Genomic DNA, 14,677 nt, shown 5'->3' on the forward strand with positions numbered 1-14,677 from the left:
AAAAATATAAAAGTTGGTCTCTAAGTAAGTTTTAATATGGATATCTTGTTAAACAGTTTAAATCAATTATTTGAATTTTTAAAACACAAAAACAACTTATAAGCATATGGTATTGAAATAGTCATAAAAGTGTATCAAAATCTTCTACCTTTTCTGCTCCGCTCCACTCTGCTTCGATATAAATTACCTTGGAGCAGGCTTGTATATAACTATTTCAATCAAGTTTCTTTTTTTTTTATCAGACAAGGAAAAAAGCACACCCCTCATTCGGCATAGCCATCAGAGGAGTATACCTCCTATTTTATTAAACATAATTAAACAAGTTATTACAATTTGTACCTAATACATCCGCACAATACAAATTATTTATAAAATGGAGAATAAAACTTAAGGATTTAAAAATAATGCCACTTGAAAGGGCATTTTTTTGCTAATAAATCAACATAACCGTTCCATTTCCTCTCGGTTCACATGATCTTCACCTCCCAATCTTTGTCCATTAACACCCAAATTTGCTCCAATGTGTTGTTCTCAGTTTCCTCTCTTTCACTTTGTAAAATCTGAAAAGCTTCTGCTGAATCGGTCTCCACAATCATCTTTTCAAACCCCTTTCCCTACGCTATTTGAAGTCCAAGTTGGATAGCTTTGAGTTCGGCATTTAGAACTGAAATGGAGCCTAATGATGCTTGAAATCCTCCCATCCAAAAGCCGTGCTCATCTCGTATTAAACCTCCAGCAGCAGCATCACCCGTTGGTCTGTTTCAATCAAGTTTTAATCTCTTGTTGTGAGACTAAATAATTAGACAGTCATCTATTTATTTGTCTTTTCTTTGAACACTATTACCCATGTGATGTCAGTGAATTGCATTTAGCGAGAAAATAGAGAATTCTTATCCCCGTGACTCCATTTGATTCCACTATAAAAAATGATTTCTTTATCACGATGAGCTGTTCTTGACAAATGCATTTTTTTTTTGGTGGGTGGGTGGGCGGGAGTTGTTCTTGAGTCTTGACAAATGCAATTTTTTTTTTAATTTGGGGGGGTGGGTGGTTTGGTCCCAGCTCCATCACCGACTTACTCAACTACCCCAAGAAATGAATAATTAATCTATGATCCTAGCAAAAGTATAAGGAAAGAAATTTTGTTCTAGATCCACATTCTCCAACTATCCCCATTCCAATCACTCTCTCTCTCCCGCGCACTAATCTCCTGTAGCTCTCGTCCAATAAAAAGATGGTGATGATACTCGATGCCTTCCTGTCAAAGTTTAGCGAGCTTCTTGTGAAAATGGCTCAGGATGAAGTGGGCATGTTGCTGGGCATCCCTGGCCAGATCGAGAAGCTCAACAAGACCGTTCGTGACATACAATGTGTCCTAACCGATGCTGAGAGGAAGCAGAGCAAGGGCAGTGCCATAGAGCGCTGGCTTATGCAGCTCAAGGATGTCATGTATGATGCTGATGACGTCATTGACCTCTGTCAGATCAAGGTAAAGGAGCGCCTTGCTGCCTCCAGTTCCCTTTCCTCAACAAATGCTCGCTTTGGCTGCCATTTGCTGTCTTGCTTCCACAATCCTTTATTTGCTCATGAGATCGGTTACAAAATCAAAGATATAAATTCGAGGCTACAAGAGCTTGCCAAGAGTAAGGCTGCTCTGGGTTTGACCGAATCACAAATCTTTTCTGAGCCTTTCGTTCGAGGTAGCCGAGTGGACTCGATCATAAGCCGCAAGACTGATCCCACAGTTGTGCTAGCTGATATTGTTGGAGAAAATATTGAAAAAGATACTGAGCTGCTAGTGAACTGGCTAACCGAAGCAGAGAATAATGTGAGAGAAAACATTGGTGTTGCTGCTATTGTGGGGATGGGAGGAATTGGAAAGACCACTTTAGCCAAAAGGATCTTTAATGATGATAGAATTGGAGAGGAATTCCAGTTAAAAATTTGGGTATGCATCTCAAAGGAGGTGAAAGGAGTAGAAGTGCTGAAGTGTATGATACGGGAGGCAGGAGGTGAGCATGGTGCCGCCCAGGAAAGATCAGAGTTGGTGCCTTTACTTGAGAGAACCATCCAGAAGAAAAAGTTCCTGCTTGTTCTCGATGATGTTTGGGAAGAGAGTCAAGCGGTTTGGGATGACCTATTGCGTGCTCCCATGAGTGGTGCAGCACATGGGAGTTGGTTTGAGATCAAAGAGTTGCAAATGGAATGAGGGCGGCAAGATCTCATCGGGTCAAGAAGTTATCTGACATGGATGGCTGGTCATTGTTAATTAAACAGGTATCTCTCAAAATTATGATGTTTTTTTACAATTTACTCTTAATTTGAATTAACATTAGATGGATTAACCTGCTATGATTTTCTATATTTATTTTTCTCGACTAATTGTTTTGTTCGAACTAGAGGGCAACATCTAGCTTAATTAAAAGTATAGTTATATATATCTACTTGATGAAAAAGAAATACAGTAGATGTAGCATTTTTTTTTAAAAAAAACTGTGCATTCGATCATGGGCAACTAAGTTAGATTGTTCATTTACTGTAAAATTGTAAACTTTCTACCTTATATTTTCTAATATGAATGGCATTAATTTTGAATGCAAATTTTCCAATGACATTAATTTTCTACCATAAAGTTGTTCATTTTTAATATGAAGTTACTAACTTCATGTGTATATAATTATTTGGTAGGTCGCGCCTAACGGGGTTGAGAGCGAGATTCAAGATTTCATGGAAATTGGAATGCAAATTGTTGAAAAATGTGATGGTTTACCTCTTGCCATCAAAACCATAGGCGGTGTTCTTCGCACAAAAGGCAACACCAGAGGCAACTGGGAAGCAATTCTTCGAAACAATGTGTGGTTCATGGATGGGCTACCGGGAGATGTTCATCGTGCATTCTATTTGAGCTACGAGGATCTTCCATCACCTTTGAAACAATGCTTCATCTTTTGTTCCCTCTATCCTGAAGATTGTGAGATTTACAAAATAGATTTGTTTTATATGTGGCTTGCAGAAGGTTTTTTGCACGATAAGGAAGATTTTTGGGAGCTGGGTGACTTGTATTACAAGGAGTTAATTATGCGAAATCTTTTGGAAGGTTTTCATAGCACTCAAAGCGTATGCAAAATGCATGACCTTTTGTGGTCTTTTGCCCGTCAATTGGGAAAAGATGAGAACTGTGTCTTAGGGAAGGGACAAGTTTTATCCAAGTCTGACGGTTCACTGAAAGTAAGACGGTTATCAATAGAAGCATATGAGGTAAATATTGAAGTAATTAAAAAGGAAAAAGGGTTGAGAACATTAGTACTTCGTGACAAATCTGATTTTGCACTTGATGATATGTGTAAAACTGTTTGTAACCTACGTATTTTAGATCTACGCAATTCCAATATCTCAAACCTACCAGATTCTTTGTTTGGCCTTGTGCATCTCAGATACTTGGATGTCAGTGCTTCAAAGTTAAGAAGTATTCCAAGTTCCATAGAAAATCTGAGAAATTTGGCATGTTTATGTTGTAGAAACTGCATTGAGTTGTCGCAAGTCCCCGAAAGCATTTGTAATCTCCGAGAATTGAGGTGTCTTAGTTTTGAAAATACAAAAGTTGAGGCAATCCCAATGGGATTAAATAATCTAGAAAAGCTCACTGATCTACTGGGCTTCAAGCCATACAAGAATAATTTGGAGAGATTCAGTAGTGTAGATAGATTAGAATCTCTATCTCAACTCATTCACCTTCGTTTAGAGGGCTTAGAGAGAGTATCCGATAGGAACATAGCAAAAAAGGCTAACCTTAGGAGCAAGAATCAGTTGAAGCTACTATACCTCAATTACACTTTTTTGAGGCCAGAAGAACTACTTTCCCAAACTAACGAGAAATATATGGTAATTGAGGATGTTTTAAATGAGCTTTGTCCTCCAAGTTCTCTACAAAAGTTTTTAATTAAAGGTTACTTTGGTAGATGCCTTCCGAATTGGTTGAACTTGGGAGCAGCCCTTCCAAACCTTAACTATCTTTATATTCAACATTGTGCTTGCTTTGAGGAGCTTGCTCCATTAGGCCAACTTCCCAATTTGGTGTTTCTTCGATTAGAAGGTTTACATTCAGTTGCGAGTGTGGGAGAAGAGTTCTTGGAGAGGGATATCCAAAGAAAAGATGTAATAGCTACGAGTTGTCCTGTCAAGCCCGCATTTCCCAAATTGAGTGATCTAGAATTTTTGAACTTGCCCAAATGGAAAGAGTGGCGGTGGAATATGGGACAGCCAGCCATGCCTAAGCTAAAAACATTGGTAATTAGGGATTGTCCCCAGTTGAGATCTCTTCCGGAGGGTGTTTCGCACCACGCTATTTCCTTAGAGTTCCTACAAATTGAACGTGCTGACAATCTAATTTTCATAGAGAAACTCCCATCAATCAGAGATATTCATGTTACTAACAATCTAATCCTGGAGAGATTTTCAAATTTACCAAGCATCTCTCATATTCAAATAAAAGGATGCCCAAACCTAAAAACTTTGGAGGACCTTAAGTCATTACAAAGAATGGTTTTAAATGATTTTGAAATGGAAACCCTCCCAGATTACTTGGCAACTACAATGCTGCAAAAGCTAACAGTCAAGTGTAGTGAGGAATTGTTGCTGAAGATTGCAAGCGAAGGAGGAAGTGGTTCTGAGTGGAACAGATTCAAGCACATTCCCAATGTGACTATCTACTCATCGAGTGAATCTTTATATGTTACTTACAAGAGGACACCATTCAGTTTCGCCACCAATACAAGCACAAGGTCAGTAGCTATTTAATAAGTTTTTATATTCAAGTACAAATAGCACCTATGCAACCCTATCAGTACCATACCAGTACTGTCTTGAGTTCTTTCCTTTTTGCCCCTTTCTGTATGTTATGATTGCTGATTTTAATGAGGTTTCATTTAAAAAGAGAAAAACCATTTTTGGCTGGTTATATCAAGTAGCTTTCTTGATTGATAACATGCATAAGAATTTCTGGTGGCTGTCATCCAAAGGTAACAAATTGGTAAATGTTCAATAAAAACTGAGAGATTGGTCCTTCTAAGCACCTTAGTTGGTAACAAAATGAGTTATTAGTATTATTTAATTATTACATTGCTTGCGTTCAGTTGAGGTATATATATCGATCACTATCTAATGTATGTATAACGATTCAGCAAACAATTATAAATATATAGCACGAAGAAAAAACATAAAAGATTGTTTTAGAATCTTTCAAGCAAAGTATATTGCTTTTACATAACAAAGAATTATTGCACAGTATATAACAAGTATCAGAACTATAAAACTGATTTATCTTTTTCTTGTTTGTGCTTTGTAGAATTAGCAAATAAATGTGTCAAGGTGAAGGGTGTGAAAAAGAGAGGAAGCAATAAGTGAGACACACAGGCCACAAAGTGATTACTTCTGTTGCTGGTGGAATTACATTAGTCGGTGTTTTTCTTATTTTCCTTCAAGTAAGGTACATTAGTCTTGTTCCTTTCATCTATCTAGTTCCTTTCACATCAGAAAGTGGTAATAGTAGTAATAACAACAACAATAGTGCCAGTAACAGCATAGTATAATATTCAGAAAAGAATAAAAAAAAAATGTAGCAAGGAAAGAGCTACATTTGTCTTGTTTATATAATCAGCAACAATTAGCTGAGGAATTTGACCCGAGTCCCTTGCCCTTCCCTTTAGAAAATTTTAAGTTGTTCATCCCTTTTGATATCTGTGCCAGCATGAATCTCAATGCAGACAATAAGTTGGGACTTATTGGGTAGCAGTTAGGATGTCAGGTACCAGAGAGGATATGCTCTTTAGTTGAGGGGACCGTTTCCAGAGCTCAAGCTACTCAAAGAGTAAGACCACTGACATTGATATTGTTGTAATTGTGGTTTCTCTTTTGGTCAGTATAACAATGAGCCTTTTTTTACTTTGTGTGCATGCTAGATAATCTGAACCGTACAAGGACTAACAAAAAAGTTTCAATTTTTTTACAAAATTTGATCATTAAGGTATTTATATGACAATGATATAATATTTCAGGGTTGAAGGAAACGGGAAGAGTTTGAAGACTAGTTCAAATAAGTTGGTTGATTTGGGGTTCATGTACAAATATAGCGTGGAAGAAGTATTAAGTGAGAGTACTGTGAAATGTTGTAAGAGAGTAGGCAGCCAATGAATCCTGCTATAATTACATCCTTTTGTGCAATTAATTGAGCTAAAAGATAATATTTTTGTTGTATTTCCAACTCTTGAAGTACTTGGTGCCATTGCCGCCTCGATCCAACAATAGTTTTTCTTTGCTCCCGATTTGAGAAATCAAACATGGAAGAAGAAGACAAGCAGTTGGAAGTGGCAATGACAATCTTTTGTGAGTGCTCGCTGTGACGGATGAAGTTTTCAAAATGTTAGTTAATTTTTTTTCTAAAAATTGTACTTCAGAAATTTACACGGAGTATATGGATAAACTTTTCTCTGTGCTGTGTGTGGTGGAGTTATTTCATATTTAATTCATTATTGTTAATGTTGTTCTGGTTTGTTATTACCTTAACCGCTATCTAATGTTTTATGCATCAACTTTTCTATTCTGGTCATGCGTTGTTTTAGTTTAGTTATTCCATATCCTTTTGTGAGTTTATTGATATAGATTTAGAATGTTTACAGAAAGAAAATAAGATAGACGATGACTGGATTAGTTACATCTGGAACCAAAGTGTTTTATTTTATATTTTTCTAGACAGACCTGATACGAACCATTGAATAAACTGATGGTACTGATATCTGCCTGAGCTCTACAATCAGATCACTACAGCAAAATTAGTTATCTGGGACCGGATTTTGGGACGGGTCCGATCGCCGGTCGCAGAAGATCCCACGAAAAACCAAAAAAAAAAAAGAAAAATGTACGCAGCGGGGACGGATTGGCCCATGTCCTTCTGGGACCGGCGCCCAGAGCCTTCTGGGACCGATTTGGCCCGGTCCCAGAAGGTCCCTGAAACATTACACCGCGAAAACCCGTGAAGTATTTTATTTGGCGCGTTTTGTTTAGCTAAAAAAAAAAAAGAAAAAAAAAAAAGGGAAATCGACACACGCCGCACGCGATCGGGTCTCTCCTGCTGGCGACGATCGGCGATCGAGAAGGCCTTCCTCCCCTGCTCGCGTTCCTTCAGCAATCGAGAAGGCCTTCACCTCAGTCTCCGTCTTCTGACTCTCGGTACTAATTAACTCCTCTTAAATTAATTTACCATGCATTGCATTTACCCCTTTTTGAAAATAAGCATGAGCATTGAAAATTTCGAAAATTTTTCATCTCTGAGTTGCTCGTACCAGTACCTGTCCGGTACAGAGATGCTTGTACCAGTATCAGATGGTACATGAAGTTCATCAATTTCATGAATCATTTAATTACTTCAATTTATTTAGATGTGAAATTTGAAAATAAATGGCCAACAATTTAGTAATGATAATAATAATAATAATTATGATTATTATTATTAACATAATACCTTTGGATGAGTTCATCTAAATAGAGCTCAGCTGTCTGCTCCATTGTTCTTCCATCCTCCTTTTGTACCAATATTCCTTCGGCAATCCACAGCCGAATTAGTGAATTAGCATGTATTAGGTAATTGACAGGGAAAAGCGCAGCCATATATGCAAAACAGGTCCGAAGAAGTATTGGCAATTTGTTGTAGATAATAGTGAGAAATTCACTAAAATTGGCTGTAGAAGCAATGTCCCCAAGGGCTTGAAGATTGGGAGAAAATGATTGATTGAACATTATGCGACCACTTAAAAGCAGTTCATTGGTGAAGCACCAAAACTACTGGTTGCAATTTTTTTTGCTGCTTCAAGAGAATATTTTTTCTCAAAGGGCTTTCTAAATATTATTTTTTCTGCACCAAAACCATTCCCAGCATTCATTCCACTACCAACCATAATATGTAATTTTGATGTGAAATTTGAAAAGAAAGAAAGAAGGATTAAAATAATATTTTCTATCAAGTGGTTTGGTGCTGTTTAATTACTTCAATCAATTTAGCATGATTGGGGATTGCAAATTTAAATAGCATGCTTTCTGGTTTCTGACAATTTAGCAAGGATCATAATTATGAAGTTTGATATCATTCTTTAATAAACTGATATAAAGTTAGGACTATTAATTAATGAATTGGACTTTCAAAAATTACATCTTTTAATCCTCAATTTTGTCCCTGATTTTAATTGATTTTTCTAGCTATTACACGATTTTAATCGATTTTGTCTCTGGTACAGTAAAGTGCAGCAGTTCATCTCTGGTTCTGGCTTCGCAGTGGTACAGCGGTTCATCTCTGGTACAGTAAAGTGCTCTTTTTAATTTCAGCTTCTAGGTCTTTTTACCCTTTTCGTGTACCAGTAAAGTGCACTTTTTTGTGTTTCCTTTTTATTATTGGCTGGTACCAGTAAAGTTTTTTTTATCCTTTTCCTGTACCAGTAAAGTTCTTTTTAATTTCAACATTCGGTTTTGGTGGGTTACTGTTAAGACAAAAGGAAAATCCAGGCCGCTTATTTTGTTCGATGGCGATGCGTTCTTTCAAGAAGATGGCACACCCACTGAATTTGAAGTGCGTGCTGAGGATGGATTGAATCAATCAAGTCTTTTCGTGGATGAGGCCGATCCTGAGGAAGTAACAGTAGAAGACTTAAGTAATGAACCGAAAAGTAAAAAAAGGTCGAGGAAAAAACAACCAATGAGGAATTAGGACAATGTTTATCTTCTGGAGAGAAAGGTGTTCGTGAATAAGCACCGAGAAGATTAAGTACTTAGATGAAATGGTGGATGAAGTTCTGTTACAATGGCGATTCTTACATTAGATAGATTTTTTAGGTTTTTTTGGATTTTTTAAGTTTTTTTACCTTTTATTTTTGCTTTCATTCGACGGGTTTGGTTTTCAGAACCTGAAACTTGTAACAATCCCTTCTATGAATAAATCACACAAGGACTGGGTCCTTGCTTTTCATAAAAAGAAAGCACTGAATCCTTATTGTGATTGTATTATTTATTTGACATTTCAATGAAATTATTTTTGTTAAAATTGTTTATAAAACTAACAGTCAAGACAAACCTTATTGAAGGTATGTCGAGCAGAAAGGGGAAGGAGAAGGAGGCATCTTCCAGTGGGACTAAGTACCCTCCGCGCGGTCGAAATAAGTACATTAAGCTACCAGACACGCCGGAGGAGAGACCAGTGATTCGTCGAGTCGGTTATAGGTAAAATTCATTTTATTTTTTTATTTTTGTGTATGTAGGATTATCCATTTGTAGTGGTTTTAATCAATTTTGTTTGTAGAGCTTTTATTGGAGAAAAGGCGGACGTGACAAAAAATATCAACAAAATAATCTCACAATGTGCACGTTTGTACTTTCCTGAGACAACTAACAGACCCAACATAGCAGTGTGCACAAAATATGATGACTTTCCTGATAAAACTAAACTCGGGGTCCAGGCAGAATTTTTGGTAAGTAAAATCTCTTTTTTTGAAATTGGCAATCTACTATTTTTTTTTAGCTAACTAACGACTTTTTAATAATGCATGCAGAAGCACTTTCAGTTTGCCCCAGAGGAAGACATGGCTCAGGCCTGGAAGACATTCAGCAGCATAGCCAACAAACTTCTCCAAAACATGCTAAACAAGTGCAAAGATGATGCGAAAGATAAGTACAGTGATAACATTCTGGAGTGGAAAGACCGAGGGGTGCCAAGCACATATGATTGGATAACGGGGGATAACTGGCTCAAATTGTGCGACCATTGGTGCAGTGAAGACTTTGCTATCCGGAGCGAGAAGAATCATAAAAATAGGACCTCATCTAAAGAGGCTACCTTTGCATCCACAGGCTCAGTGAACATGCTAGTTCACAAACAAAAATTCATAAGATGTTTTATTTCATCAAAACAATTAATTTTAATTTCAGTTTACTCGAACTAACTTTGATAATTTTATTTGTGTTGAAATGTTTGTACATAATAGATGGATGAAAACAATCGCGAGCCCAGGTGGTCTGACGAGCTGTTCACGCCGACACATACCAACAAGAAGACAGGGCAACTTTGTTCCGAGAGGGCGAAAAGGGCACGGGTAATATAACATAACAATTTTTTAATAATATTCATTCTTTTTGTACGTTTTTTATTTGTTTTATTTTATAAATTTTGCAGGACAAGTACAATCAGGATATGAGCGAAAAGTATGGGCCTGATGAAGCTCTTTGGCCCTCTTTTGACGAAGACATATGGTATGCCAACACTGACAATAATGCTCACGGCGACAACTACGGTCTCGGTACTCTAGGTAAAATACACATACTTAAATTTTATAAATTTGTATTTAAAATTGTAATGTAACACTAATTATTTTTTTTGTAATGTCTTAGGCAAGACGAGATCGATGTATCGTCCAGGAGGGTCTCGGGCGTCTTCTTCACAATCGCGAGCCGAATCGCAATCGCACTCGTATACTTCGGGGCCGCCTCCTCTCAGGCAAGAAGACATAAATGCGATTTCAGGTCAGGTGTTAGGCATTATTCAACCACAGCTCAACCAATTCATGGAATTCATGGAAGAGATGAGGCGTACCATGGCGGGTTCTTCATCTCATCAGGTACGGAATCCAATTTTTGGGTATGTTTGAATCCAATAAGGTCATCCATAAAAATTTTAGTTATATTATCATAGGGAGGTTCTACCTTGCACCCCGATACTCATGATGACAGCAGGGATGATCTCGGAGATGACTAGTAGATATTTGATGTTTTAGGATATTATGTCGTACTTTAAATATTTTGTTTTTATGTCGTACTTGAGATATTTCATATTTGATGTTTATGTAGTACTTTAGATGTTATGTCGTACTTGAGATGTTACATATTTGATGTTTATGTATTTTAGATGTTTTATGTCATACTTTGAGATATTTCATATTTGATGTTATGTAGTACTTTAGATGTTTCATGTTTATGTTGTTCTGTGAATTGTTTGCGAATTACTTGATATTTGATGTTAAATTCATGGTACGTACCAATTAAAACAAAAAAATATATGAGTTTTCGTCACTAGGTCACGTTTCGTACTAATTAAGGCGAGAGAAAAATATATGAATAGAATGGGTTTAATATTATATTTGTTTGTTACAGTTCTTACCAATTGGAAATAAAAATAAATAAATAAATAACAAAAAAATAAAATAATACGCTTCTGCGACCCATATGGGAACCTTCTGTGACCACTCAGTGGTCTCTGATAAGCCCTTAGCCACGTCAGCATGTCACATCAGGGACGAATTTAGTTGGTCGCTGAAGGGGTCATCTGCGACTGGCGCCATACCCTTCAGAGACCGGTGACGTCAGCAGGGCAAGCATCAGTGACGGAGCAACTGCGACCGGGTCTCTGCAACCCATTTCAGTCATCTGGGACCGGCGCTTCACCCATCTGCGACCCATTTGGCCGGTCGCAGAAGGGTATTTCTGCTGTAGTGGATCATAATTATATGTGACTCGAAACAATGGATTTATATGCCATAACAAAAAGAATTCACCTTATTAGAGATTATGTTCCATAACAAAAAAGAATCTCCAAAGAATGGATATATGTCTGATGATGTGCCAAAAAGCATTAACAATGAATGGTGAAGAAATTAAGTATCATACTGACAAAGGCTCATCGAGAAGATTAACAATGAAAAAGGTAATTGTTCTATAAACAAATTGATTATGTACAAATTTAGTTAAGATCCTACTATATGTAAGAAAACTACTACTTGTTGTGAATAATTAAAACAAAAAACCTAAGTTGCTACTGCTTCTACACAAACAATTCATTTCTCATATTGCCCTTCTATTCAACCTTGCTGAGAAAATTGTTCTTCTATTGTGCAAACTGCTCTTGGAAAACAAACATAACTGAAAACAAAGGCTGAAGGAGCCCAGCTGCCGTTACCTACAAGATAAAGAAACTACTGAACGGTATGTAAAATTCTATTGAAGGAAACAACCCCCTTTTGGTCTATAAAATACTTGGAAAATAGAAGCCTAGATCAAGCCCTCTTCGGTATGTAATAGAACTTGTAATATGCATGTTGAAATTAATCAGCACCGAAAGCCCGGCCCGTTAATTCCTTCTGGAATATTCAATAGCTACCAAAGAGACTCATATAGTCGGTAAAATAAAATGTGCTAGATGCTTCTTATAGTGTCTATATTATTGTATATCTTGTACATTCTAGATAATTGTAAATCACCGACTTATATGGCCGGTTATGGATTTGTAGTAGAAACTTCTATAATATTTTATATATTAGTACCAGGAACAATCTAGAAAGTTTGTAACCGACATGTATGTAATATAAATAGAGGATAGGTGTAATGAAGTGAAATATATATAGAATCAGATAATAGTGAGGCGTGAGAATATATCACAATCTTGTACTCTTAAATAATAGAATATATCAAAGTTATATAAACTCCTCTCTTCTATATCCAATACCACAATCCGAGTCATAATTTCCAACAATGCAATCAGCACTTGGCTCACTAATAAATTCTCAGTCCTACAATTCTGCCTTGAATCTAATGTCTGCAACCCTTCCTAATAATCAACTGAACCTAATTAATCCTAAGGTTTGCAATCATCTCAAGTTACCCAATCCAACCCCATCCCCCCCCCCCCCCCCCCCCTCATTTGGTGTTATCCAGCATCAAGTAATTAAGCTTTTCTCATCTCTCACTTGTGCAATTAGAATTTATCAGAAAAGAAGTTAGGCTGAGAGTAAGGTTTACTAGCACTTTGTCACATGCTATATCAACATGAAGTGCATGTATGTAGTACTGGTAATTTCTTTACTTATAAATTATAACAGAGAGGAATCAGTATACCTTCTTAATTAAAGTAAGCAACAAGTGCATGTATGTAGTCTGTTCGCTCAGCTATCAACTTAAATGGTGTGGTGAACGAGGAATCTCCTGGCGTCATTTTTCATATGTCTATAGTCTATAAAGGAATACAAGTTGTAATTTCAAATTAGAAGTTTAAATTAACTTCAATCTAGCCTGCATGAACTGTACCAGAGTTAAATTTAAAATTAAATGACTTTCTGTCACTGATACATCACAAAACCATTTATGAACATGCACTCGTTACCTATTCCTGGATTCACCTCGAGTATACCAGCAAAGACATGAAGTAACAATTTTGAAATCTATGATAAGAAAGGAAGAAAATAGAAACCACCCACTTTGAGGAGTTGGGAATTGGTGACAATCTGATTGGGATCGACAGTATCAACAAGCGGCTCTGTCATTGCTAGTTTCTTGATACCACTCATGTTGAATCCATACACATTATCCTAAATTGCTATTAAACAAAGAGCTGCTTTGTCTGGTAACACAGCCCCATCATTTACCTACAGAAAGAAGCATATGTTAAAAAAAACAAAAAGAAATGTCTATAATACAGTAATGAAAGTTCAGAGAGCGAGTCAGTGTAGATGAAATGAAGCATGGCCTTGAAAACTGTTGCCTTCATATCTTTAATAGTTATGGTCTCAGTTTTGCTCTCAAAAATTGGCCCGAAGAGCTCTGCATTGAATACCGGCGACCGAGCAGTGAGCAGCGAGCACCAATCTATGAGCAGTGAAAATCCCCCTCCACCTCACGTATCACATGGTTTAGGGACAAAATACAAAAAGTTCAAAATTGGCAATGCATTGATACGAGTTGTTCGGATAAAGAGAAAAATTAAAGAGCATCCCCATGTGTAAACCATTGTAGACAGCATAAAGAAGAATACGGGCTTCTTCTCAGTTTGGCATTTCATCAAACAGATGGTGTTGCCATATCTACATAATCCTTTCATGAGAATATAATTGATCTCAAACACTAAATATACAATACAAATCACTCACTTCCATGTGAAATAACTAGAAAATTAATTCAAAGTAAATAGCTTCTCAATTTTAAATCAATCCAAAGTAAAAAAAAAATGCATAAAAAATATACTACTCTAGAGTTTATACCTTAACAGGGAACTACCAGTAAAAAGTAAAAATAAGGTGAAAGAGAATACTGCTCGTAGGACTCCGCCCCTTTTCTCCTTTGTTGTTATTGAACACTGACACTGGTAGAAGCAAAGAGAATACTCACGGAAAGCGAAAGGGTATCGCTGGAAGAAAAAAGAGCGTCAGTTTTTGTAGAATGAATTCTCGCCGAATCTCATCAATTTTCACTAGAAAATATTGAGCCGAAAATTTCCCTTCAAATCATTTCGCGTTTTGGTTGGAGAATTGGTGTTCCGATCAAGGAGCGACGAGAGAGTGAAGGAGACAAGGAATGTAACGATGTTATTTATGTGAGAAAGAGATAACGGAGCAGGGAGGGAAAAAGACTGTTCTAGCCCTAAAAAATACTCAAAAGTCAAAACAATTTTTCTGTAGTTATGCTTGTTTTTGTGTGGTTTATCCTTGCCTTTATTTTCTGATTGTTTTTCATTTTCTTTTCTTTTTTTTTCTTTTCTTTTTTTATGGTAAAAAAAAAGGAGATTAATTATGAACCGTTGCTTGGATTTTCATATTTTTAATATACTGGTTAGTGCATAAATGACCGTAAATATATAAATATGAATGGATCCGTATAT

General features: G+C 36.7%; 2 protein-coding genes, 1 long non-coding RNA gene and 1 pseudogene across 4 annotated transcripts; 3 read left to right on the top strand and 1 right to left on the bottom strand.

The window, feature by feature from the left end:
• The first annotated feature begins 1,142 nt into the window (after positions 1-1,142).
• LOC144548448 (putative disease resistance protein RGA3) lies at positions 1,143-4,821 on the top strand (annotated as a pseudogene). Its single transcript, XR_013509355.1, has 2 exons — positions 1,143-2,277; positions 2,689-4,821. The product of XR_013509355.1 is annotated as a putative disease resistance protein RGA3 (transcript).
• A 2,090-nt stretch (positions 4,822-6,911) lies between these two features.
• On the top strand, positions 6,912-10,164 carry LOC144548510 (uncharacterized). Its single transcript, XM_078297201.1, has 7 exons — positions 6,912-6,998; positions 7,541-7,635; positions 8,248-8,344; positions 8,534-8,696; positions 9,105-9,261; positions 9,341-9,509; positions 9,591-10,164. The coding sequence occupies exons 1-7, from the start codon at positions 6,912-6,914 to the stop codon at positions 9,978-9,980; spliced, it is 1,158 nt and encodes a 385-aa protein (XP_078153327.1). The 3' UTR covers positions 9,981-10,164.
• A 63-nt stretch (positions 10,165-10,227) lies between these two features.
• Positions 10,228-10,849, top strand: LOC144548760 (uncharacterized). Its single transcript, XM_078297477.1, has 3 exons — positions 10,228-10,343; positions 10,426-10,652; positions 10,727-10,849. Exons 1-3 carry the CDS (start codon positions 10,229-10,231, stop codon positions 10,787-10,789), a joined length of 405 nt encoding a protein of 134 aa, XP_078153603.1. The 5' UTR covers position 10,228; the 3' UTR covers positions 10,790-10,849.
• An 848-nt stretch (positions 10,850-11,697) lies between these two features.
• LOC144548257 (uncharacterized) lies at positions 11,698-14,557 on the bottom strand. The gene is made up of 3 exons (XR_013509316.1): positions 13,281-14,557; positions 12,922-13,036; positions 11,698-11,986 (listed from the first exon to the last, which is right to left on the bottom strand). It is a non-coding gene; the product is annotated as an uncharacterized LOC144548257 (long non-coding RNA).
• Positions 14,558-14,677: the final 120 nt, after the last annotated feature.

This window comes from Carex rostrata, chromosome 33 (assembly GCF_964058835.1).
Source record: "Carex rostrata chromosome 33, lpCarRost1.2, whole genome shotgun sequence".
NCBI classification, from domain to species: domain Eukaryota; kingdom Viridiplantae; phylum Streptophyta; class Magnoliopsida; order Poales; family Cyperaceae; genus Carex; species Carex rostrata.

What these genes read in the sequence shown, in the direction of transcription:
- LOC144548510 (XM_078297201.1), top strand. Translation starts at nt 6,912, where the DNA reads ATGTACGCAGCGGGGACGGATTGGCCCATGTCCTTCTGGGACCGGCGC. An exon ending in AGTGAATTAGCATGTATTAG is followed by an intron (nt 7,636 to 8,247) that starts GTAATTGACAGG and finishes TGATTTTTCTAG; the next exon opens with CTATTACACGATTTTAATCG. An exon ending in GGTACAGCGGTTCATCTCTG is followed by an intron (nt 8,345 to 8,533) that starts GTACAGTAAAGT and finishes GTTACTGTTAAG; the next exon opens with ACAAAAGGAAAATCCAGGCC.
- LOC144548760 (XM_078297477.1), top strand. Translation starts at nt 10,229, where the DNA reads ATGAGCGAAAAGTATGGGCCTGATGAAGCTCTTTGGCCCTCTTTTGAC. An exon ending in CTACGGTCTCGGTACTCTAG is followed by an intron (nt 10,344 to 10,425) that starts GTAAAATACACA and finishes GTAATGTCTTAG; the next exon opens with GCAAGACGAGATCGATGTAT. An exon ending in CGGGTTCTTCATCTCATCAG is followed by an intron (nt 10,653 to 10,726) that starts GTACGGAATCCA and finishes ATATTATCATAG; the next exon opens with GGAGGTTCTACCTTGCACCC.